Source organism: Sinocyclocheilus rhinocerous, unplaced genomic scaffold, assembly GCF_001515625.1.
Source record: "Sinocyclocheilus rhinocerous isolate Xijiao unplaced genomic scaffold, SAMN03320098_v1.1 scaffold5, whole genome shotgun sequence".
NCBI classification, from domain to species: domain Eukaryota; kingdom Metazoa; phylum Chordata; class Actinopteri; order Cypriniformes; family Cyprinidae; genus Sinocyclocheilus; species Sinocyclocheilus rhinocerous.
In genome coordinates, this window is record NW_015661874.1 from 819,251 (window position 1) to 844,955 (window position 25,705).

The 25,705-nt window shown below is 35.8% G+C and overlaps 5 protein-coding genes across 8 annotated transcripts in view; 1 reads left to right on the plus strand and 4 right to left on the minus strand.

Annotated features, from left to right (window-relative positions):
* Positions 1-2,189, minus strand: part of LOC107726679 (ras-related protein Rab-11A-like) — a 17,795-nt gene extending 15,606 nt beyond the window's left edge. Inside the window, exon 1 of one of the 2 annotated variants that reach the window (XM_016536363.1) lies at positions 1,674-2,189. In XM_016536363.1, the coding sequence (XP_016391849.1) occupies positions 1,674-1,713 (40 nt within the window). In that variant the 5' untranslated portion in view covers positions 1,714-2,189. Of the gene's footprint in view, positions 1-1,313; positions 1,538-1,673 lie in introns of those variants that run through there. The other variant, XM_016536362.1, reaches the window with a different exon arrangement.
* Positions 2,190-4,782: 2,593 nt separating this feature from the next.
* LOC107726654 (ras-related protein Rab-25-like) lies at positions 4,783-6,564 on the minus strand (the record flags this gene model as incomplete). Its single annotated transcript, XM_016536317.1, has 2 exons — positions 4,783-5,105; positions 6,266-6,564. Coding segments are annotated over 2 exons (504 nt in total), but the record flags the coding sequence as incomplete, so codon positions are not given.
* Positions 6,565-10,285: 3,721 nt separating this feature from the next.
* LOC107726652 (ragulator complex protein LAMTOR2) lies at positions 10,286-13,333 on the minus strand. 3 transcript variants are annotated; one of them, XM_016536315.1, is made up of 4 exons: positions 13,165-13,333; positions 11,378-11,540; positions 11,044-11,133; positions 10,286-10,936 (listed from the first exon to the last, which is right to left on the minus strand). In XM_016536315.1, the coding sequence occupies exons 1-4, from the start codon at positions 13,230-13,232 to the stop codon at positions 10,880-10,882; spliced, it is 378 nt and encodes a 125-aa protein (XP_016391801.1). In that variant the 5' UTR covers positions 13,233-13,333; the 3' UTR covers positions 10,286-10,879. The 3 variants fall into 3 exon arrangements, with proteins under 3 accessions (XP_016391801.1, XP_016391802.1, XP_016391800.1); XM_016536316.1 differs by lacking the exon at positions 13,165-13,333 and adding an exon at positions 12,094-12,265 and having other exon boundaries at positions 10,287-10,936; positions 11,034-11,133; XM_016536314.1 differs by lacking the exon at positions 13,165-13,333 and adding an exon at positions 12,094-12,265 and having other exon boundaries at positions 10,288-10,936.
* A 523-nt stretch (positions 13,334-13,856) lies between these two features.
* Positions 13,857-21,405, minus strand: LOC107726678 (ubiquilin-4-like). The gene is made up of 11 exons (XM_016536361.1): positions 21,229-21,405; positions 20,520-20,671; positions 20,237-20,394; positions 19,063-19,325; positions 18,712-18,870; positions 17,717-17,942; positions 17,301-17,440; positions 17,116-17,199; positions 16,903-17,018; positions 15,814-16,012; positions 13,857-14,925 (listed from the first exon to the last, which is right to left on the minus strand). The coding sequence occupies exons 1-11, from the start codon at positions 21,373-21,375 to the stop codon at positions 14,773-14,775; spliced, it is 1,797 nt and encodes a 598-aa protein (XP_016391847.1). The 5' UTR covers positions 21,376-21,405; the 3' UTR covers positions 13,857-14,772.
* A 1,199-nt stretch (positions 21,406-22,604) lies between these two features.
* LOC107726651 (uncharacterized) lies at positions 22,605-25,705 on the plus strand. Its single transcript, XM_016536313.1, has 7 exons — positions 22,605-22,738; positions 23,126-23,345; positions 24,316-24,432; positions 24,539-24,595; positions 24,673-24,900; positions 25,150-25,269; positions 25,376-25,705. Exons 1-7 carry the CDS (start codon positions 22,620-22,622, stop codon positions 25,436-25,438), a joined length of 924 nt encoding a protein of 307 aa, XP_016391799.1. The 5' UTR covers positions 22,605-22,619; the 3' UTR covers positions 25,439-25,705.

The following is a 25,705-nucleotide window of genomic DNA, read 5'->3' on the forward strand; positions in this document are numbered from 1 at the left end:
CCAGATAGTGACGTAGGTATGTGGGGGCGTGTTAGAACGAGCCGTTTTAGGTAGGCGTGGTTAACTCTTAACTTTTATAAAGAATATCTCTTTGGATTTGAGACTTTAGTCTTTGCAACTTTACAGATCTTCTTTATGCACCAAGAGCTTGTAATACTCCAAAGAGAAAGGAAAAATTGAAATCGCATCATATGACCCCTTTAAAACATAAAAATCTCACAAAATAGTGTGTGAATTGTTTTTAATCTTTTTTTATTTTTTTTATGAAATCAGTGCAGCCTAGGTGGGCATACTGTAAGAGATAAGAGGAACACTTTCATGTAAAATAATAAAAGATGCTTCAAGGACATCAAATGTCATATATTTCGATTTTTTTAAATGTGAAAGTGAATATGATTTCAAAGCTTTTGTTGAGGGAAAGATTATTAGTTAATGACAAATTCCAGTCTATTCATCACACAAAGATGTTGTGAGACTTCAGAAGAAGACTTGGAACATAACATGAAGGTGATTAAATAATGACAATTTAAAAATTGTATTCAATGTAAACCTGAAATAAATTGGGTTAATGTTGCCAACTCGTCAACATGAATCAAGAACGAAATCCATAACAGATGTCTCAGCTAATAATATCGGAGTTAGGCACACAGGAATGCACTAGAGACTACTGCTTGTTTTAAAGCTAGTGGACAGACATGTTTAAAGAGCAGAGCGGTGATTGAACAGCACTGATTGATTCATGGTCAAACAGCGAAAGGTGCACGGACAGTTTAGACACACATGGAGGTCAAGGGCAGAACTTTGACTAATGGAAGTGTCAAATTCATGGACATAACCACTGCAGACATCAAAGAGGTCAGATTAGTAAAAAATAATACCATTAGCATTCACTTCAGTAGTCGATTACTAAGGGAAATTCTCAAACTTTTACATTTGATCTCCTTCAATCTTGAATAATTGGTTATATATCAAAAATAGGACAAATGAATGATCCGAGTGATCTTCTGAAGCAAAAGAGATTTGATTCATTAGAACAAAGGAGAGTTTTTAAAACCTCCTGAATGCAAACCCATCCTGAGAAGGACCTGATTTATACAGGTATAACCGGTTTAACTGTGCTTAAATTGCTGACACTATTAAGTTTGGATAGTGCACTTTCAAGCCTATGTTCAAAAATAGGGGGTGACAATTAAAGCTACATGAGAATTACAACACAAAACAAGACATATTAGGAGAAGCCAATCATGTTGTGTATTATAAAATCAAGCAAAAAAATGGCACTTAGAAATTATTCAAATATATAATTTCTATGCCTTTTATGCATTTGCCCTGTTGGAAAATCCATAGTAAGAAGGTAGTTGTGTTTTGGAACATGACACTTGGTTCTACCTGCTCTAAGATGATCATAAGCTGGTTTGCCTGCCACCATGTCCTAAAAACCAGCTTGTCCAGCCAAAGCCAGTGTGACCAGCTGGTTTTTTGCTGGTCCAAGGTGGTCTACCAGCGACTGACCAACTTGGACCTGCTTGCAAATCACAGCTTGGATATGCTAATCTGTGTTTTAGGATAGAAAAAGAAGACATCCTATGACAAAGCAACACATGAAGACGACATGCAGGAGCTCTTCTGAAAGTCAGCTGCTCTTGAAGTGCATAAACGAACGTGGTGCTCACCTTTAAAGAGATAGTCATACTCGTCCTCTCTACCCGTCATGGCTATAATCTTCTTACAGGCTTAATAACAAGTCCGTGTTTTCAAATATAAAGACGTTATGCTCTTCTGGAGAACCACAAGGCGCTCTTCAAGGAAACTTTGTTTATGAGACGCATCAGTTGATCACTTGCGCTTCATTACTACGTGCGTTTCATGCGTTAAAGACTCTCAGAATCAAAAAAATTTAAATATACTATTTATTTCCTTCTGTCGACGGGTATAGCCTATGTAAAGTAGCCGTTAAGAGAAACAGGTTCCGAATAAGCTAAACATTACAGCTAATCAACTTTGATACGATGTTGCCGGGCTACGTCAACCAAGTTTCGCCCTGCTGTCTCATCTTAAGGCAAACACTTACGTCATTGTGCTGAGATGTAGCCCCGCCTTTCCGATGATCTTATTGGCCAACTAACCTGTCTATCACACGAGTGTGCCTCTGTGACCCAATGAAATGTTTGATGGGGCTTCCGTACAGGTGTGTAACGTCACAGGTGTGTCTTTTATAGTTGTCGTCAGGCAATATAAACACAGTATAATGATACTAAAATATAATCAATATACGCCTTTGAATAAAACTATAATGTATAATAAACACGAGGTGGTCTATCGGTACATTACAAAAATAGCTTTAAAAAAAGCACGGGGCCACGGGTATATTTCAGGTGAGCTCTTCCACATTCAACAGCGTGACTTCACTCACTGCTTCACGGAGGATGATGGGACCTGAAAATGCCACGTAGGAGGCAGTGAGGAGGCAGGGCTGTGCACCATTCAGAATTACACATATGAGATTATTAGTCAGTCATCAGTGTTTGAAAATGAAATGCCACTTCAGTAGAAATGTAATTTATATATTCTTTCAAAAACAAAAACTATATATATATATATAGTTCTTTTGAATTGTAATAATATTTCACAATATTACTATTTTTACAGTATTTTTCATCAAATAAATGCAGCCTTGGTGAACATAAGAGACTTTTTATAAAGTTCCAATTATATATATAGTGGTGTATTTCACAATTAATATAAATAATCATAATTATTTCAACATTTATGATTGCCAGTTCCAATTCAAACTGGTCATATCGATTAATATTCCAAGTCATATTTATTATTCTGTTTATTGAATGATGATGATTCATAAATATTCAGTGTGCATTTTCAAACTTTTGTGTGTAATCAGATTTATTTCCCTTTTTTTGTTGTTGTTGTTTGCAAACTGCACTTGAGACTCATTGTGAAAAAAAAAACAATTCAGATATTTTTCACACATAGTTCTGCTTTAATTCTTATTGGAAAATTACATGCTCTGTATATTTCTTTATTGTGTCAACAGCAGCAACTGACAGGGGGGGTGCTGTGTAATTTTTCTCTGTGAAACAAAAGTTAAATGTGTCCAGAAGAGTTCTCATAATTTTTGTGACAATGGCATAAATTATAAACCAAGTTGCCCCACAGTTTGGGGGAGAGGGGGTTTAAAATCCCCCCAGTCTGACAAAGCAATTTGATTTACACATTTACAGCTAAATCAGAGTACATGCAGTATTCTTTAAAAAGAATATCAAATAATTATGAATTACAAAATTATAATAGCATTGTTAGCTAATGCTAACAATTAGCTAACTAGCTACCTGATGTTAACTTGAGGTAATTTTTAAATATAAAGTCCATATAATTTAATCCAACCAACTAGTTAGAATACATTTGATGGGAAAACAAAGGATTTGATGTTCAGGACAGAGTAACTAACAGTAATTCAGCAATGCCCCCTGGGGGCGTTTTGCCCCACAGATTAGGTTTCATTATTTTCTATAAAAAAAGAATGATGAATATCAAGATTGATTTTGGTTGACAAAGTCAGTATTGTGCTAAATGATATATAATATATACTCTCTAAGAGAAGTCCGTAAAAATACAACCTAATGTACTATGAAGGAACTTTCTGTACTAATTTTTTTTCTACAGGTGTTTAACCCATCATTTGAATTATGATTTGAGGGTTTAATGAAATGTCTGTAAATTTAACAGAAAATGAACTGGTGATTTTAGGACATTATCCATTTTATACAGATTTTTTTTTTCTTACAGTGGGGGTTTCATTCTTTTTTATTATGGGGAAGTCGTGGCCTAATGGTTAGAGAGTCGGACTCGTAACCCAAAGGTTGCGGGTTCGAGTCTCGTACAGCAGGGATTGTAGGTGGGGGGAGGGAATGTATGTAGCTCTCTCCCACCTTCAATACCACGACTGAGGTGCCCTTGAGCAAACCCCCAACTGCTCCCCGGGCGCTGCAGCAAAAAAATGGCTGCCCACTGCTCCGGGTGTGTGTTCACGGTGTGTGTGTGTGTTCACTGCTGTGTGTGTGCACTTTGGATGGGATAAATGCAGAGCACTAATTCCAAGTATGGTCACCATACTTGGCCACATGTCACGTCACTTTTCACTGAATTAAAAAAAATAGGTTAGACTGGATAATAGACTAGAAATATAAACTACATTCATTTACATTTCCGTTAACTCTAAAACACAATGCAATGCAGTGCAAAATTCAAAATACAGGTAAACACCTTCAAAGTTCCTTCATATTATTCAGTACATTGCGCCTGATTTACAGTACATTTTTACTGGTTTTCTTTAGAGTGAAGACTTTATTTTTTCATTACTGGCCCTTTATATGGCTGTATAGTGGCTTATTTTACTGTCAGGAGTGCACAGAATATAAAAAACATAAATTTACTATCAAAAATGTGTAATCAAATCGATTTATAAAACTAACAATTTAGGTAATCTTTTCAAATGTAGTCAAACAAAAATGTAATAATTTATTTTATTTTTAATAAATAAAATAATAACTATTTTTAATTAAAACATGGATGAAGCATTTTAATATTCCTTAAAAATGTTTAATAAATGTTATAATTATTATTATTACTTTAAGAAGTACATTCTACTGTGCAATAGTAATATACATAATTTCATAATTTCTCCAAGTTAGAAAGAACATTTATTTTGGCAGGTTGTAGTGAAAAGCTTTGAGTTTCTGTGTGTTTTAATAAATTGTATTATTATTATATTTGTTGTAATTTCTTCAAGTTAGGTGGAGCTTTCATTTCGAAGGGATCTCGTGAAGACCTTTGAGTTTCTGTGTGAATTTTGTGTAAACTGGTATAATATAATAAGGTGTCTTCAGTAATGACCTGCAAAGTCCTTTGCGTCCGCTGTTGGAACAGATCGTACCGCTGACAGGTCCGTTTTGTTGCCCACAAGCATCACTACGATATGAGGATCTGCGTGATCGTAGAGCTCCTTCAGCCAGCGCTCGACACTTTCATACGTCAAGTGCTTTGAAATGTCATAGACTAGTAGAGCTCCAACCGCTCCTCGATAATAACTGAGATACAGGAAAACAGATCAGATCAGATCAGATGACTGAATTAACATCCTTTTTTGAGTGAGCAGAACACTGTCATAAAACATGGTCATAAGCAAGATCACATAATGAAGACGGTTTAGAAGAACAACAGGTGAGAAACGAATTGTATAGCAATGGGTGGTGAAACATGATGTGTTATATTTTTCTAAATTTGCTAAAGAATAGATGAATGGCAATTTATATGCAGTTAATAATGTATTTGCATACAAACATATTCAGAGTATGAGCGAACTACTTAAACGGACAGTTCACCTCAAATTCTATTATTCTGTCAAATTTAGTTCAATTAAAATAAATGTCATCATCTCCTCACCAGACTGCTCTGTCCCCATCAATGGAAGTGGATGGTGACCATGATTTATTATTATTTTTTTTTTAAATAAATTCATATTTTTGCGTTAAATGGATCAAAGGTGATTGTAAAGACATTCACATTGTTACAAAACATTTCTAAATGTTGTATTTTTGAACATTCTATTCAGTAAAAAATATTGGACGAATTGTACACCGGTTTCATTCATGATAATAATAAGAAATGTTTCTTGAGCAGCAAATCAGCATATTAGAATGATTTCTGACGGATCATGTGACACTGAAGACTGGAGTAATGATGCTGAAAATTCAGCTATGCTGAAATAAATTAAATAAATTACATTTTAAAATATATTACAGGATTTACATTTTAAAATATATTACAGGAATAAATTACATTTGAAAATATATTCAAATAGAAAACAGTTATTTTAATTTGCAATAATATTTCACAATATCACTGTGTTTTCTTTTACTGTATTTTTAATTAAATAAATGCAGCAGAATAGTGAGCAGAATAGACTTTTTTCAAAAACATTAAGAAAATCACACCTACCCCAACAGTAGTGTATAATGTAAGTAAGAAATAAAAATAATTAACTACAGTAAAATAAATCAAAGTTTTTTTTAAATGAATTTATGGTCACCATTCCCTTTTATGAAAAAGTGTTTTATGTTCCACAGAAGAAGAAGAAAACAACAACAGCAACATGATACTGAGTAATTGACATAATTGTCATTTTTGGGGAACTATGGGCATGTTTACTTGTTTAGCACCACCATTTATTATACCATGTTAAACTCACGCAGAAGTGATGGCCCGGTACCGCTCCAGTCCGGCAGTGTCCCAGATCTGAGCTTTGATGGTGAGACCGTTTAGCTGCACAGTTCTTGTGCTGAACTCCACTCCGATGGTCGTCCGGCTGTCATGATTAAACTCATTCTTGGTGAACCGTGACAGCAAGTTGCTCTTGCCAACGCCAGATTCTCCAATAAGAACCACTGCAAGAAAACATGGAGGTGCGTATGAGTCTGGAAAAGCTTGGTGTATTAAGCTACCAACTACCAACACCTCTGCGTGGTGTATTAAACAACATTCACTTGTGTAAAATCAACGATTAGTTGTGGATTAAAAGGCCAGCCACTCACAAACTCGTGATGTAATTTGTTGTCTTGGACTTTTGTGGCAAGTAACTCTTCAATAACAAGTGCAACATTAAGAGGCAAAATGTACTGTACAGTCACAAATCTGCATCCTTATTATGAAATTGTCCAGGCTTGTTGTTCATTAAAACTTGAGACAGAAGCAGATATAATCATCATATCCTTCTTTCAAAACAAACCAACACTGGATGAACAGTAAGTCCCAGTATAGCACTCCTTATGAAAACTCAAAATGACTCAAACATGTCAAAAGTAAAATCAACACTCCACCCATGTATAGGATTATTATGACATTTCTGGGATTGGAGTTAATTTATCATATTATGTCAGGAGAGGGGGCAATTATGCACATAAAAAAGGGAAAATAGTATTAGAAAACAAGAATCATACAAGGTTTAAGCATATTATAGAAGCTTATAAGAAGTATTAAAGGAATATCTGACCCCAAAATGAACATTTGCTGAAAATGTATCACCTTCAGGCCATCCAAGATGTAGATGAGTTTGTTTCTTCATGGGAACCGATTTGGAGAAATTTAGCATCACATCACTTGCTCACCAATGGATCCTCTGCAGTTGTCATCTTATGAAGTGAAAAGTGGATTGTTTATAAGAAACAAATCCATCAAGGTGTTTTACATTTACATTTAATCATTTAGCAGACGCTTTTATCCAAAGCGAACAGCATTCAAACCAACAAAAGAGCAACAATATAAGTGCTGTGACAAGTCCCGGGTAGTGTAACGCAGCATATGTTAGAGGGTCAAGTTATTATTATTTTATATTGCTTATATATTAAGCAATATTATGGACTCATATTTTAGCCAGAAGCAGCTGTTTGAAGTTAAAACATTTGCTCTTGCCAACGCCAGATTCTCCAATAAGAACCACTGCAAGAAAACATGGAGGTGCGTATGAGTCTGGAAAAGCTTGGCGTATTAAGCTACCAACTACCAACACCTCTGCGTGGTGTATTAAGCAACATTCACTTGTGTAAAGTCAACGATTAGTTGTGGATTAAAAGGCCAGCCACTCGCAAACTCGTGATGTAATTTGTTGTCTTGGACTTTTGTGGCAAGTAACTCTTCAATAACAAGTGCAACATTAAGAGGCAAAATGTACTGTATTACTTATTATGTACTTATTATGAAATTGTCCAGGCTTGTTGTTCATTAAAACTTGAGACAGAAGCAGATATAATCATCATATCCTTCTTTCAAAACAAACCAACACTGGATGAACAGTAAGTCCCAGTATAGCACTCCTTATGAAAACTCAAAATGACTCAAACATGTCAAAAGTAAAATCAACACTCCACCCATGTATAGGATTATTATGACATTTCTGGGATTGGAGTTAATTTATCATATTATGTCAGGAGAGGGGGCAATTATGCACATAAAAAAGGGAAAATAGTATTAGAAAACAAGAATCATACAAGGTTTAAGCATATTATAGAAGCTTATAAGAAGTATTAAAGGAATATCTGACCCCAAAATGAACATTTGCTGAAAATGTATCACCTTCAGGCCATCCAAGATGTAGATGAGTTTGTTTCTTCATGGGAACCGATTTGGAGAAATTTAGCATCACATCACTTGCTCACCAATGGATCCTCTGCAGTTGTCATCTTATGAAGTGAAAAGTGGATTGTTTATAAGAAACAAATCCATCAAGGTGTTTTACATTTACATTTAATCATTTAGCAGACGCTTTTTTTCCAAAGCGAACAGCATTCAAACCAACAAAAGAGCAACAATATAAGTGCTGTGACAAGTCCCGGGTAGTGTAACGCAGCATATGTTAGAGGGTCAAGTTATTATTATTTTATATTGCTTATATATTAAGCAATATTATGGACTCATATTTTAGCCAGAAGCAGCTGTTTGAAGTTAAAACATGATTAGTTATAGTGATGAGTTTATTACAAACATGCAACTTTTCACTTCACAAGACATTAATTGATGGACTGGAGTCGTTTGGATTGCTTGTGGATTATTGTGATGTTTTTATCAGCTGTTTGGACTCTCATTCTGACGGCACCCATTCACTGAAGAGGATCCATTGGCTGGAAAAGCTTGGTGTATTAAGCTACCAACTACCAACACCTCTGCGTGGTGTATTAAGCAACATTCACTTGTGTAAAGTCAACGATTAGTTGTGGATTAAAAGGCCAGCCACTCACAAACTCGTGATGTAATTTGTTGTCTTGGACTTTTGTGGCAAGTAACTCTTCAATAACAAGTGCAACATTAAGAGGCAAAATGTACTGTACAGTCACAAATCTGCATCCTTATTATGAAATTGTCCAGGCTTGTTGTTCATTAAAACTTGAGACAGAAGCAGATATAATCATCATATCCTTCTTTCAAAACAAACCAACACTGGATGAACAGTAAGTCCCAGTATAGCACTCCTTATGAAAACTCAGAATGACTCAAACATGTCAAAAGTAAAATCAACACTCCACCCATGTATAGGATTATTATGACATTTCTGGGATTGGAGTTAATTTATCATATTATGTCAGGAGAGGGGGCAATTATGCACATAAAAAAGGGAAAATAGTATTAGAAAACAAGAATCATACAAGGTTTAAGCATATTATAGAAGCTTATTTGTCTCTCCTGTAAGCAGATTTTCCTTCACTAATCGATGTTAGTGCTAGTGCTGCATGAGTCAAAATCCCAACCAATTCCAAGGAAACCTAAGAATGTAAGTTCCCCCTCTCTATGCAGTGGCTGACCTGAAATAGCAGAAAAACAGTAAGGAATATAAATGAAACGCCACCGTTAATGGTGGACAGTTCAGTTGTTTGTACAAGGAACTAGCCTTGTTATTTAGCCTGGCAGTTCCACTATCAAATGTGCCTTACCTGGGGGAAGTGGGCGTGACTTTAGGTGCGCTCAAGTCAGGTCAAACAGGTAGGGCGAGAGCAGGTGCAGTCAAATGAAACTGGGTGCAATAGTGCACCTGTTCAGCCAATGAAATGATGACATACACACCATATGCAACCAATCGCTCTTTTGAAGCAGTTTCTCCTAAGATCAGTAAGGCATGTCATGGATTACATGGTTAATTACTGCTTGAACACAAATATTATAGAGAGTTTCTGCAGGTTTTATGAAGATACATTTTATGCTTTTTAAGACCAAGAAAACAGAATATAAGGAATAATTTGAATGGAACACAAAACATCAGTATGGTCTATAAATGTAAATGTCTTGAAGATACAACTTCCAATCGATCTCCATTACTTTTGAATTAATTATTCAAGCTTATGGCTTGAATACCTTTGCTCCCAACCACTAGAATATGGAAATAACTACAAAAAAAAAAAGCTACAAAAAAAGTGACATTCTTCCATCAGAATTTTTGTCTTATTTTAAAGTACAAATGTTTAAAGATTCCTAAATCTTGCTTTAGAAGCAAAATGACAATATAAGAAGTCTTGTTTTATGAGAAACTGACCAAAATGAAGTGAGTTTATGATTAAATTTGAACAAATATCTGGCCCAAAAATGTTTTCATACCCCATTGACACATATTTGTTCTTGTTTTAAGTATAACCTCAATTAATTTTGTTCAATTTCTCAGAAAAAGAGACTTCATATCTTTTTGCATCTCAAGTAAATGTACCTCGATTTAAGGATGCTTAGATATTTGTACTGAAAAACAAGACAAAAACACAAAAGGAAGATATTTTTGCAGATTTAATGCCAAGAGTTTATGAATTCAAGATTTAGTGCTCTGATTTAAGAACTTTTACAGCTTTTTCAATTTGTAAAAGTGTGACTCTAAGGCCTTTTTAAGAAATGCAGAAACCCCAAACTAAGACAAAGTGATATTTCATTATGACACACAATTTTCAGATGAATGAAATGCGTATAAAATATTCCTTACTTTGTATATTATTGGTTCAACGAATATTATTCCACACATAATTAATAAAAAGCAACAATTTCTTGTTTTAAAGGTAAAATAACAACATGTAACAAAAAATTATTCAAAATGTATTTCATATTGTTGACACTGACTGCAAAAATACTGAGACATAAACAAAGAAAAGGGAAAATGCAGTTCAAATGTAATTATTAATGATTCATGCAAAGCATTATTTTGGGTCTAATAGCCACACAGTTTGATATAGCAATCATATAGAGTATGCAAATAAATAAAGCCATAGATAATATATTATAAAGGCCAAGATCTTCAGAAGTTTCTGTTTCAATGTACACAAATACACAGAAGTACATCCTACGACGCTGCCACTTGTGTTAGTGGTTCCTCAAGGTACTGCACTAAAGCTTCAGCCTGTGAACATAACAAACACAGTTACTTTGATTGCTCATGAAAATACATGCCATGTGAATTTGTTTCTTAGTAAATAAGAGTTATTATATATACACACCAAATCTCACCTTGGCTTTAAGCATCCCAAAGCCTACTGTCTCCTTGGCATACATGCAAAGCAACAAGTTTGCAACACGTGTAATGGCCACCCTGCCCTCCTGTAATATGCAGCACATTGTAAAGAAAACTATTGTAGAACAATACAATAGTTCATCATGTTAGTATTATTTCTGGCATGGTGCAATTCCAAAAAAGCACATATGTTTGGTAAATCCAGACACGGCCTATAGCATCTGCTGTGCTGAATTTGTGCATATCTTGTATAATGCATGTTATTGCATATGTCAAAGATCAGCATTCACAATCATTTACTATAACCCAACTGTTCAATTTCAATCCTACCATACAATCCATCAGAATGAATTTCAGTTTGTCCTCATTAAAGGCCTGGTGTCCGTTTTTGTCGTAAGCCGCCCAGATGTTGCTGGCTATGGCTGCAGTGACTCTTGCATCAGTGTCTCCATATCCAGAATATGCCAATAGAGAGCCTTCATTATTCAATAACCTAAAATACAACAAAACAATAGCACTTCATATATATGCCTTTGACCTGTAAAGTGGCCAAAAAACTAAAACCAATATCAAACAACTTAAACAAACCAATTAAATCATTTTGCCCAATGAACACTAATTCATTAAACGTAAACAGGTGTTTTGGTGGTTTTAAGTGGATGTTTGTCAGTTCTCCTTGAGTTCACGCTGGTAAATATTAAACAAACTTATTTTTGAGTCATGATTTGCTTGAAAGGTGTGTGTGTGCTATATTTATCTAAAATAATGACAGATTTGATTTATGTAATCTAATGCAAAGATATTTCGTGATTTTTAAGTATAGCTCAAGTATGAATATGACATAGCTAATGATTTAACATCATAATCATAATGATTTAACATGCAAGACGACATTACTCAACAACATCCAAACGCAACAAAATAACTTAATTCTAATTTAAGAGAACATGTTATAATAACATGTTAATAACATAAATGTACAATATTGTTTACCAATTTATCTGCTAGCTACTGATATGAACAAAGACTGAATTTCATATACTCACAGCGTGCTTTGTACGCCACTGGTGTTTGCTTGACTGAGTACTTGTGTTAATGCTTTAGGACGCAACATAATTTAAAGGAAAACGGCAATAATATTAATACACGTTTAAATTTTAGCAAAAATTATAGCAAGAACTTCCAGCAGCACAACAAGAACATCAGCTGACTTCTAACTTCCGCGCTGATGATTCATGGGAAATGTAGTGTCATGGCAGTGCTTGCGAACTACAAAACGTGGCCTACATCACAACTGAACGTAACATGGATGATTTATTTATGTTTTTCGGGTCATTAATAAAACAAAAGGAGGGTTGTTTCTTGTTGGTTAAGAAATTAAAAGGTTGTCATTTTAATTTTGAGGCGCAAACAAAACTTTTTTTCCCACCTTTTAATACTGGAGACTTATAAATGCGTTATAAAATCACAAATAATGGCAGTACTCGAGCGGTATCGTGTCGATAGCGTCTTCTAAGCACGCTTTAACTGTTAATTTATTTTTTAACCAAGTTCAAATGTCTATAACTGTATGTAAACACAAAAAATAGTTTCGAGACTTCACAACCTTTTTGTTTTGACTCTCTTTTGGGAGATGAGTGCAACAACCTCTTAAGTTAAGAAAGCCCTTTGTTAGGGTATTATCACGGAGGAATATCTTAACTTAAATCTATCAGCTTGTAACACTCCAAAGAGAAAGGAAAACTTGAAATCGCATCATATGACCCCTTTAAACAAACTTATTTTTGAGTCATGATTTGCTTGAAAGGTGTGTGTGTGCTATATTTATCTAAAATAATGACAGATTTGATTTATGTAATCTAATGCAACGATATTTCGTGATTTTTAAGTATAGCTCAAGTATGAATATGACATAGCTAATGATTTAACATCATAATCATAATGATTTAACATGCAAGACGACATTACTCAACAACATCCAAACGCAACAAAATAACTTAATTCTAATTTAAGAGAACATGTTATAATAACATGTTAATAACATAAATGTACAATATTGTTTACCAATTTATCTGCTAGCTACTGATATGAACAAAGACTGAATTTCATATACTCACAGCGTGCTTTGTACGCCACTGGTGTTTGCTTGACTGAGTACTTGTGTTAATGCTTTAGGACGCAACATAATTTAAAGGAAAACGGCAATAATATTAATACACGTTTAAATTTTAGCAAAAATTATAGCAAGAACTTCCAGAAGCACAACAAGAACATCAGCTGACTTCTAACTTCCGCGCTGATGATTCATGGGAAATGTAGTGTCATGGCAGTGCTTGCGAACTACAAAACGTGGCCTACATCACAACTGAACGTAACATGGATGATTTATTTATGTTTTTCGGGTCATTAATAAAACAAAAGGAGGGTTGTTTTTTGTTGGTTAAGAAATTAAAAGGTTGTCATTTTAATTTTGAGGCGCAAACAAAACTTTTTTTCCCACCTTTTAATACTGGAGACTTATAAATGCGTTATAAAATCACAAATAATGGCAGTACTCGAGCGGTATCGTGTCGATAGCGTCTTCTAAGCACGCTTTAACTGTTAATTTATTTTTTAACCAAGTTCAAATGTCTATAACTGTATTTAAACACAAAAAATAGTTTCGAGACTTCACAACCTTTTTGTTTTGACTCTCTTTTGGGAGATGAGTGCAACAACCTCTTAAGTTAAGAAAGCCCTTTGTTAGGGTATTATCACGGAGGAATATCTTAACTTAAATCTTCGACTGGTTCACCCTCATAACTCACAATGTTTTGTTTTTTGCCAGATCAACTTGATGATGATGTATCCAGTATACAATACAAGTGTGGTCCAGGCACTATGTCAAAACATAAAGATATGATCAAAACAAATGGTGTCTACGTTCGCCACTGCTTGTTAAGCGGAGAAATATTTTATTGATGCTTTGTTACAACCTTACCCATATGACAAGCCTTTACGGTCAATGTACATTCCTCACAAAGGCAACCGACTAAAGAGATGACTGAATATCTTTTCCAAATCTCATCTCCAAAACTCATTCCTTTCTAAAATAGCTGAAGTGCAAGCGATCAGAGTCAAGGTGTTATAGTGCTCCAACATGTTCATGTCTATTAGATTTTGATTAACGCATCAAAATGTCAAGGAACGCTCAAATCAATGTCAACTGAGGAGGGCGGAAAGGGAGTACAGGGTAAGCTCTACGTTTCTGCAATAAATACTGGTTTGATCAGGCATGAATTAGAAAAAACATGGAGAAATTAAGGAAACCAAGCATTTTCACAGAAGACAAGAATCCCTCTGGGCCTCGGAAATCAAGCGTATGGATTTTATTCCCCTAACCACCGAGTAGTGCCTCAGGTGAATGTGTTCTAATTGTAAGTAATGGTAACTTAAACTTGGTTCAGCAATTGTAAGCTTTGTCCCGTCTTACTAGTGATGGGGGTTAGTGTGACATCATTACACAGCGATTCTGGTTTGTTTTTTTTGTTTTTTGTTCAAAGAAACCAATTTGAAACCCTCATTGCTGTTGATTCAGAGATCGACTGATTGAAGCATAAAAAAAAAACTTTAAAAAAACACACGATTAGAGTAATTGGAATTCTGTCTATATAGGGCTTGTCAGATTTTATGTGATGAGGACTATGTTTGCTTCTTGTCTCCCTTCGCACGCTCTGTTGATGGAATTAGGAAGGCTGAGAGCCGAGCAGTCTTTCGATGGCGGCGTTGATGTCGCCCCCGGTGGCGATGAGGGCCTGAAGGTTGGCTTCCCCGTTGATGAAGCCCATGGCACTCAGCTGCTCCAGCTGTTGCTGGAAACGCACTTCCGGAGTCGGAGTCTGCAAAGCAAGGTGAAAAGAAGTGAGCACAATCAAATATACACAACATACTCAGTATTTCCCACAAGATTTGGTGATACACCTTCCAGAAGAAAATTTTGCACATTTTAAAGTCTGCTCCAGCCCATTTTCAGTGTCTAACCTGACCGGAGTTAAAAAGTCTCTGCGCTGACTTGTACCTGGACTCCAAACCTCTTTTTAGTTATGATAGTGATAGTGTCTCAGTCACACTGGTTTTTAGGAAGTTAAACAATTATAATATAATTATTATATTCTGATAGTTTTCTTAGTAGTAGTAGTAGAAATCTGAGTATTATATACATAAGTCTGTAAATATATTATTACTGTATTACAACTGCACTGTAAAATAAACTGAAAAATGAATATTTTGTAATGAGCATATTTTACTTTCCAACAGGGAAAATTACAACACTTTTGTCTTAATTTCTTCACTTGCAATAGTGAAACCCTTGAGCTGTTATCTTGGAGGAAACCTGCTGTTTCAGTGAAAACAGGTTCACAAATGAGTCTCATTACAAAGCTGGTGAAATGCTGTAATAACCTGTCCACAAAAATGTTAAAAATGTGGATCACAAGCTGATCGTGAGCAAACTGCGTGCCTCGCTTTGAAACACTTCCTTTTGCAATTTCGTAAGGGCACTACGACATATTGTGCATTCGATTTCAGTTCACTTGACAGATTCTTTGCCAAATGAATGGCACAAAACACAAGACAGTTTATGTTATTATGAGAACTTAAAAATATTTTTGTTTCATTATGAAACTGTGCCGGGACAGATTAGATTTTGGCCCGTCAGCAGAATATAGGTAATTAATGGGAAATACTAATAATGTTATTAACAACAACAACAAAAAAAACTTAAGTACCGATGCATTCCCTCCAGCAAACATCTGTAGCATCTGTTGCATGAGCTGCTGCTGGGCGGTGTTTGTCCCAGCAGTGGGGGTGGGGGCCGGGGCCGGGGCGGGGCCCTGGCCTGAGGGCGGAGGGTTCTCAGGAGTCACATTCACCCCTGTGGGCAGTGGGGCACCAGGGATACCAGCAGCCATCCCACCAGGTATCAGACTAGAAAGAGACAAGACACATTTAATTGTTTAGATTATGGGACCCGTCAACTAATTTACATAACAGGAATAAAACAAACCCATTTAATAGGCAAGCATGTGAGCTCTAATCTAGAGGAAGCTGCATTTACTTGACGACAAAGCCAAGAGGGAGATAACTAGTAGAAAGAGGATGTGTTCTTAAGGGTTTCTCACTCTGTAGAGAACGAAGTAACTAAGCGATATAAAACTCACAATATACTCTCAAAACTTCAAATGCTTAAAATACTTCTATTTCAATAAATCAACTTAAAATTCTTATTCAGTGCTGCTTAATATTTTTGTGGAAAATATGATGTATTACCATTTATAAGTGTGAAAAAAAAGAAAGAAAAAAAAACATGTTTCAAAACAAAAAAACATTTTATAAAATGCTATTCTTTTTAACTTTCTATTCATTAAAGAAACAAAAAAAGTATCATAGTTGCAGCAAAAACATTACAACATGTTTCAAAACAAAAAAACATTTTATAAAATGCTATTCTTTTTAACTTTCTATTAATTAAAGAAACAAAAAAAGTATCATAGTTGCAGCAAAAACATTACACAACACAACTATTTTCAACATTGATAATTATAAAAAGAAAAATCATTGAAGACTGGTGTAACGGTTGCTGAAAATTCAGCTTTGCGTCACATGAATAATTTACATTTTAAATACATTTACAATAATAATAATAATATTTCACACTATTTACTGTTTATTCTGTATTATTGATCAAATACATGGAGCCTTGGTGAGCATAAGAGACTACTTTAAAAAATATATATATTTTGTGTGTATAAATAAAAACAAAAGTCCTATCCATTTGCCCTGCATGTTTCTATAGTGGTTAACAAATGGAACTGCACCTGGGCATGAGACCAGGGGCTTCGGTTTGAAGGGTTTGCAGTCCCTCCTGGATCTGCATTAGGGCTCGCATGGCTCGAGGATTTGTCATGACAGAAAGGGATTCTGGGTTCTGCATCTGCAAGAGAGTCAGAAAAACAAATCAGTTAGCAAATAAAAACAAACGAAACCTACAACCCACTGACATAATATACAACAATTCCAACTGAACACACCTGCTGTAGAAATACAGGTAACTGCTGTCTCATTTGCTCCTGCAGCTGTGGATTTCCGGCAAAGAGAGGGTTGTTCATAAATACCTGAAAGAATGTTTAGATTTTAGAACATATTAATAACAGATCATCATAGTAAATTAAATCTTCTATGAATTATGAACTTTTGGGAATGATGGTCTTGCAACCTGTGAGGCAATATCAGGATTCTGGGACAGTGACTGCATCATGGTGCGCATATAAGGAGCAGAAAGCATGTTCTGCATTAGCTGAGGGTTCTCAGAGATCTGTTGCATTAGGCTCTGCATGCCAGGACTGTTGAACATACCTAAAAGCAAACCACAAAAAAATAGTAAAATAAATAAATAAATAAATAGTTTAACATAAAATCAATTCGAGAAACGAAGTAATTCTACACCGAGATGTAAACCCTTTTATGCAGTATTTGACCAGATTTTTTTTTTCATTATTATTATTAACAAAATAAATAATCTGTGCTCTTACATTATCTTCTTGCAAATTCTACTACAACATATCCTCAAAAAAAAAAAAAAACATCATGGTTTTAAAATTAAAGCCAAATGTTTACATAAACGGCCATTACCGTTTCCAAGGCTAGAGGAGCTGATGCCCAGAGGGTTGGACACACTGGGTGTGGTTGAGCTTGTGGTGGAGCTGGTGGTGCTAGCCGTCCCAGAGGTGGTGGTGGCGGTGGTGGTGTCAGGGGGACCCCAGGGATTTGGCAGGGGCTCTCTGTTTTCAGTCCTGGATGGCTGTACTCCGGAGTTATCAGTATTTCCACCCAATGCCGAGAAAGGGTTATTTCCAAACTGTTCAACATAAGATGATGCAATATAACGCCTGTTTCACACTGCAAGCTTGAGCTTCGTGTCAGCTTCACGTCAGAGTAACTACACCGTCAGACTCACAAGAGTATTCACACTGGAAGCGTTTGTACAGCGTCACAGCAGCGGCTACAAAGCTACATATTACTTTACAAAGACAACTATAAATTTGTTTTTAGAAGTTGGTCAGTTATAAACTTGAAAGTTTTAAAATCTTGAAAGTTGGTTAGCATGGGGATTCGCATAGTAAACAACAAAAACAGATGTTTCAGTCATACTTCGATATAGAACATGCTGTTTTTTTTTAGTAATACACCATACTTCAACCCAAACTGAAATTAAAAACAAGTTTAAATGGATAAATCTTCTATACATATTTTTGATTCTTCATTTTGTTTTGTGACAGTCCAATTCTTGTTAAATTCTATGCATTTTTAGCACATTTTGTGTGAAATCACATTTATTTTGTCAGTCATAAGTGTGCTGTCACTTTAATTGAGCGTGAGCGGTGCAGCAAAAACAGAATCTGTGCCGAATCCATCGCTTCAGCACTGCTCACGCGCCGCTTATGCTTGCGGTGTGAAACCTGCCTAACACTTACTGTAAGCCATTTCAAATGAGTGTTGAGACTTGACTTTGAATTTGATCAATTCAATAATATTTTAGGTGAAAACCTTTTTATTTATTTTAATTAAAATTACATTATTTTCTAATTCAAATAAATATATTTTTTAAATCATTAAATGTATCTGACCTGTTCACGTGCAGCACTAAACATGGGCTCTTGAATGTCTGTGTACATCCTCCGAAGAGCATTGTAACCCCCGGGAATACTCTCGAGGTTGCTAAGCGCCCGGTCCTGGTTACGCATCATCTCTTGCATCATGGCTGGGTTTCGTGCCAACTCCATTGTCTTAACAAGCAAAAAAAGAATGTTACTAAAAACTAATCAGTTCCTTAATGCAATGAAGCAAATGCACACCTTTTATTGGTGCAAGTTGGAATAAAGAACTTTGTGAAGACAAATATCACTCACTTTTTATTATTGCAAACAAATCAATTAGCTTGTAAATTTCCATTCTGTAGTACAAGTCCAAAAACATACCTGTCTCATGAGCTCTGGGTTATTAAGCATGTGTGAAATCTCTGGGTTGCGCTCCATTAGTTGCTGCATCTGTGGATTTGCCACTATCATCTGCCTCATCAGGTCAGGGTTGGACATCATGCTCTGCACAAGCGGGTTCTCCATGATCTGAGACAGCATCTCAGGGTTGGACATGAGCTGTCGCTGCATCTGTTGCTGAAGCTCCATGAAGTTGGCAGATCCCATCCCAAGGTTACCCAGGCCCGAGAGGTCACCAAACCCAGCTGAAAACACACAAGGAGAACCAGCGTAAAACAAAAGAAAATAAAATTACAGAACTGTCTTACAAAGAACAAAATACTACATTAGGATTCACAGTATTTGTATTTCAAACAATTATTTGTAGAAAAGAAACTAATTTAGAAAAAAATTCAGCCAATAAACTGGACAAATACTACATGGCAAAATGTCACCACAACAATATTGTAAAATTACATTAAAAACAGACAATGAGCTGATCCACAATATAAACAAACTCAAATTGAGATAGATAGATATATATATATATATATAAATGTGTGTGTGTGTGTGTGTGTGTATACAAGTTTGAATAAATTAGGAAATAGGTACATTTTATTAGTTTTTGTTTTTTAATATTATTTATTTTATAATATTAAACTTAAACTTAAATATTTTTGTTTTAGTTTCAGTCATTTTAATTATTCAATACTTATTTCAGTTAGTTGCCAAGGCAACATTTATTTTCTATTAGGTTTAAGTTTAAGCTTTTCGTCTGATATTTGTATTTTACAACCCTCTACATTGCGAGTAAATCACTCGCATATGCGACTAAATCTTCACTCTGGACGACTAAATTATGTCTAATATTAGCCAATTGCTAATAAATTCTCAGATTTTACTCGCCAGTGTGTGAGTTGGAGGCCAAGTATAAGTTTAGCACAGATATATTTTCACTCGCCGAACACTCTCTGACTAGCCAATGGCGATTCAATTGCCAAGGTGTCCGTAGAGGGCTGATTTTATTTTAATTCAACAAACAAAAACAATGTTGATAATTGTAGTTAACTATAACAGCACTGGTTGCAACACAAAACACCAACAATATTATGAAATTACATTTAAAAGAGACAACGTGTTGACATCTAATATAAACAAACTTAAAAACATTACTAACCTAGTATATTGGGTGGCTGTGTCGGGGTTGGGGATGGCCCACTGCCCTCGGGAGTGCCAAGGTTGCTGGCCGGGCTGGGGTTAGCGGTTTCAGCTGTGTTACCCTGTGATGGTCCAGGGCCAGAAGAGGCAGAGGTCTGCGAACTACCACTTGAACTCCTAAAAGGATAAAACACTCTAAATGTGAGCCATCCATAATGCGCAGGCATTATCCTACAACACATTATGGCTTTGCATATGAAAATACCAGTTGTGTTTTGACCCTTAAAAGCAGATCATCTTACTTTTGTGCGGTTTTGATAACCAGGTGAACCGTGAGTCCGTCTTTAATGCCATGCTGGCCGAGCGTGTCTCCATCCTTCAGGATCTTACCGGCAAAAATCAGAACCAACTGGTCCTGCTTCGCCTTAAATCTTTTGGAGATTTCCTCTTTAAACTGTTATGAGGACATAAACATGCGGTTATGATGTTATACGTGAAATCAGATCAATAAAACCTCACTTTTGTGCAACATCACAGTCTCTTTTATTAAAACTGATCTCGTAAACATCAACATTAACCAGCAACTGGTCAAATGAACTGGCATAAACACTGCTGGCATCACCATTACAGGAAAAGCTACCTAACATGTTATTTAATTTATCCATATATTCTTGAAGTCAACAATACAAAGCAAAACAGAAAGAGCGCGACCAAAGATGACAGACTAGAACCTTCTGCCTGAGCAGGCCGTTTCTTTAACGACAGCGGCTAGTTAGAAAGCCTTACTTTACAGGCGTTTTGAAAGACCAAAAACTTTTAAGAAGATACTCAAAATAACCTAATTTAAGCAATAGCAAAAGTGGAGGTCATTCTAAATATCCCCTGCGACGATTTTCGGCGTTGGACTGTTCGTCGTCAATCGTTAGCTCTCCGGCTAAAGCTGTTAAGGTTAGCCGCTGGTGTAACGAACGCCCGGGTGATACAAACAACAAGAAACCGCCAAAAAATCACCTGTGCGACAGATGAGTCCTCAGCGATGGCTATTTCTTCTTTATCCTTCGGTGTTTTGACGGTGACCTTAATGATAGTCGCGCTAGCGGCAGCATTTTCCTCAGTGTTAGTCTCCACGGCAGGATCCGTGCCGCTATTCTCCGCCATCTTTACTCTTCTTTTACTTCATTACATCATCGAACCAACAAGCAGCGGGGAAAAGTGCTGCAAACGCCGATTGTTCCACAGCGCCCTCTGGTGGCGTGGAGTGTCATCGACTTCACTACACATGCAGCTCTCACTGTATGAAATGACTCAAAGTTCGCGGTTATTGGCACCTTATGTGTGACAAACAGTATAAACCATCCAGAAAAACGTCTGTGTGTATTTTGTAAGCCATTTAATTTCAAATGGTTTTTTTTGGCATCACTATTGTGTGATGGGGTCAATCCGACCCAAACTCGATTTTCAAACTGCTCAAAATACTGGTTAAACTATTTGTTTCTTCTTGAATGTTTGTGAATAGTTCTCATTTAGGGTCATGTGTGTGCATGCAAAGTTTTGACACATAGATGTGTTTTGGAAAGTCTGTACAAATTTTGTTACGACTTTTGTGTTGGGGTCAAATTGACTCCCCCATTGACCCTTATTGGTTTCCTTGCCATTTGCAGAAAAAAAAACTTTGAAAAAGTCAGGTAAAAAACAGAAAACATTTATTGTAGCTTTTGAACTACATGAGAACAATTGTATCCTTACAAGGGATTGAGAAACAGACATAAAAAGGCAGAGGAAATACAAACAGGAATAAATGCTTATACTAAGTACAAATTATGTTAGACGGTATTTATACTTGTAGTTATTTACACCTCATCGTGTAAATAGCGACTACAAGTACTCATGACTTATCTTGAATCATGACTTATAAATAAAAACAGGATGCATTTGACTCCAAAATACATGCAGTAGCTTCTTCATAGCCAAATGAATTGCTGTGTAGAAGTGTATATTTAAAGGGGTCATATGATGTTGCTAAAAAGTTTGCAACTTTACAGATCTTCTTTATGCACCAAGAGCTTGTAACACTCCAAAGAGAAAGGAACAATTGAAATCGCATCATATGACCCCTTTAAGCTTAAAAACATGACAAGTACTGTAGGCCTTTATGAACCCAGTCTCGCTCTATACCGTAATACCAATCTAGATGGCGCTGTTTACATGCCTAATCAATCATTTACAGAAGCTACATTTTAGATTCACCCTGAAACCTTTTAAAATCTTGCTTTCATGTGATTTTAAACATTGTGGAGTGAAGGAAAGTAACATTGGTTGTTATTATTAACAACTTACATCTTCAGTTTCTAAACGGTGAATCAAGTCATGGACAACTTTCCTGTTACACTTGTTTACAGTTTATGAGGAAGTCACTGCCGGGAAAAATCAAAACTCCGCCTTTAAAAAACCCCAGAGAGTCGTGCTATCTGCACTCATCTGCCCTGAGACTCACAGACGTGCCACACAAGTTGAGTTTAAGGTAACACAGTGTTTCTTAAGATTATTAACAATAATATAATAAACTTAAAACAAAAATAAAAAGACAAGAATGTTAAAGATGTGGTTAAACATCCTGCACCACAACTTCCATATAGAAATTATAATAACGCAGGTGGATTTTCGCGCGGACAATTTCCTCCAAAATAGGCGACAAAACTTAAGTCAGTCAGCAATGCTGTTTTGAAAATCATGTATATTTATACTGTGGAGAATATTTAATTTAGGCTACATTCTTCTTTTTTATTATTATTTGAGTTCATTAAAAGTGTTAAAGTTGTGTCTATCTCTCTCTCTCTCTCCTGATATAATTAATGAATATACTGGTTCTCCTGAAATGGTAATTTGCTCTTCTTCTTGTTTCATACAGAAGGATTGGCCATTGTTACCTACCGAATCTGTTCGTCTGCAGCATGCCTCTGACAGTGTCTCAAGGTGAGGGTTTGACGGTCATCACCATCGCCTCAAACCCGAAGAGCAAATGGCCCGTACTGTGTCAGATTCTGGGTTTTCTGTGCTACAGTCCAGTCTGTTCTGTGTCCCAGGACATCAAAAAAGGGGAACTGAAGGTCGTCCACACAGGTTTTGGAGTAAGTCTGACACTTACATTAATTGCAAAATGCCTTTTTGATATGTTCAGGTCTTGTGATTTTAGGATACTTTGGGTAGATTTTTGGATGGAACTTTAAAAAACATTCCATGAAAAATGCAGAAATTTGGTTAGAGTTAGATTATGTTAGTACACAATGTATTAAAAACATCTTTTAAAACACCTAAATGTTATGAAACCACAGAGCCCCTGCCTAAAGGGACACGGTGTTGGTAAAATGGGAAAATGTAATCACAACTTTTCTCTCACAATTCAGATTTTTTTTTCTCTCAGCTCATATCTCACACTTAAAAAGTAAGTTAAAAAGTCACAATTACCTTTTTTATTTTATGTTAACTACTTAATGCAAGATATAACCCCCACAATTCTGAGAAGAAAAGTCAGAATTGTGAGATATAAACTTGCAATTACGGTTTTTATTTCATGGGGGGGAGGGGGAACAGAATCGTGAGATGTAAATTAAGAAATGCAAGAAAAAAGTCGAATTGTGAGATAAAAAGTGACCTTTTTTATTTTTCCATTCCATGGGGGAAATGGGCTTTTTTTGTGATGGAAAGATGATCTGAGAGGAAAAAACTATATTTCAGTGCTTTTGTGAGTGAGCACAAAGTTTCTTGGGTGAACGCGATACTTTTATGAGAGAATTCAAAATTACTGAAATAGAATTTTTCCTCCCATCTCTTCCAATAAATGTCCCTAAGGGTCTCGAAAACATACGAAAACATGTTGTGCTTTAGAAAATGTATTATGCAAATTTATTTAGGCTATGCAACCATATGTAATTTATTCAAACAATATGAAACATTTTGGAAACGTTGTGAAAATACTTATTTATAACATTAAAAAATGTTTGCCTCACCACACTGAAAGCAAAAATGTGATTTGTTGACTTACAGAGTCATTGTGCCAACTTGGTATATTCTTAACAATACTGTTCTCTTGTTCCATAGATTGTGCAGATGTTAACTGGTGTCCTCAATATTGCGGTGGGGATTGTGTTTACATGCGTCGGGTTGTACTATAACATGTATAGAATAGCCCAGGGACCCTTTTGGCTCGGTAGTGTGGTAAGACTCATTTTGATCATTTTTATGTTTCTAAATCAATTAATGGTGTGAATCAATTAATGTCAATAAATGTATGTGATTATTGTTTTTCTTTTGCTTATTATAGTTCCTTGTTGCTGGAATCGTGTGTATTCTTGCAGCTAGGTTTCCCAATTTTTGTCTGGTAAGTGTCTATCAAAGGCATTTGTGTTTTTGACAAGTCCAGTTTTGCAAGTCTTATATATTGTTTGTTATTTTCAGGTGATAATCGGGATGGTTTTGCACATAGTCAGTGCTGCACTGGCTATCACTGCTGTTGTGCTGTATTCAGTGGACCTTGCAAATGATCATACTGACTACTGTGAAACCTACAATTCTTATTATTCAAGTTATGATAATGGTTATGGTTATGGTTATGGTTATAGAACGCCTTCCCCTGAAATGAGTAGGAGAAATGACATCTGTCTGTACTACAGGAACCTCATTGAGGTAATGATTACCTTTCTTTTCTTTAGATGGTGTAAGACTAGATACTGCACATCTTCTAAAAATACTCACAGTATAAGGAATGTTTTTTTACAAAAACTATAAAAATTGTCCAAATGTGCTTTTATTCCAAGTCTTCCTAATAGGGATAGGGAAAACATGAAGGGGGGCTGTTGTGTTTTATTAATAAATGTCTTACAGACTTGATTTTCCTTTTAATAAACTGACATTCTGATCTTTACTCACCTGTAGATGATCTTCAGAGGACTAGATATCATGATGATAGTGCTGTCTGTCCTTCAGCTCTGTGTGACCATCAGTTTCTGTGTTTTGACTGGAAAAGCTTTGTGCAAGAAGGATGAAGATGCAAAGGTACTGAATCATCAGCACTATTACAACAATCAATCAGTCAGATCCACTGATCGTGAGAGTTTCAGAGAGCTGCTCTGTGTGTTCATGATTGTTTGTGGTTTTGCAGTCGGTGGAGGATCCAGAACTTCACAAGCCGCTCCTGGAAGACGCCACTGCTGGTGCTACATGACAAGATAAGCACACAAAACAATCAAAGTTGCTCTTTGTGCTTGTAATGCAATGACATTTTGTCTCTCAATATTGTAGTGAAAAGATTGAAAGCAAATCTCATGCACCCCGCAACACTTTTAAATTACACATTTAATTACACTTATTTTTTTCTTTTACAAAAGTGGTGTTACCTCTCTCTCTATGTAAAGATTATTACCTTTTTCAATTTTGTTGTGATCTTTGGGGCTGCTTTTCTAAAATAAATGACTGGAGCACTTGATATCAA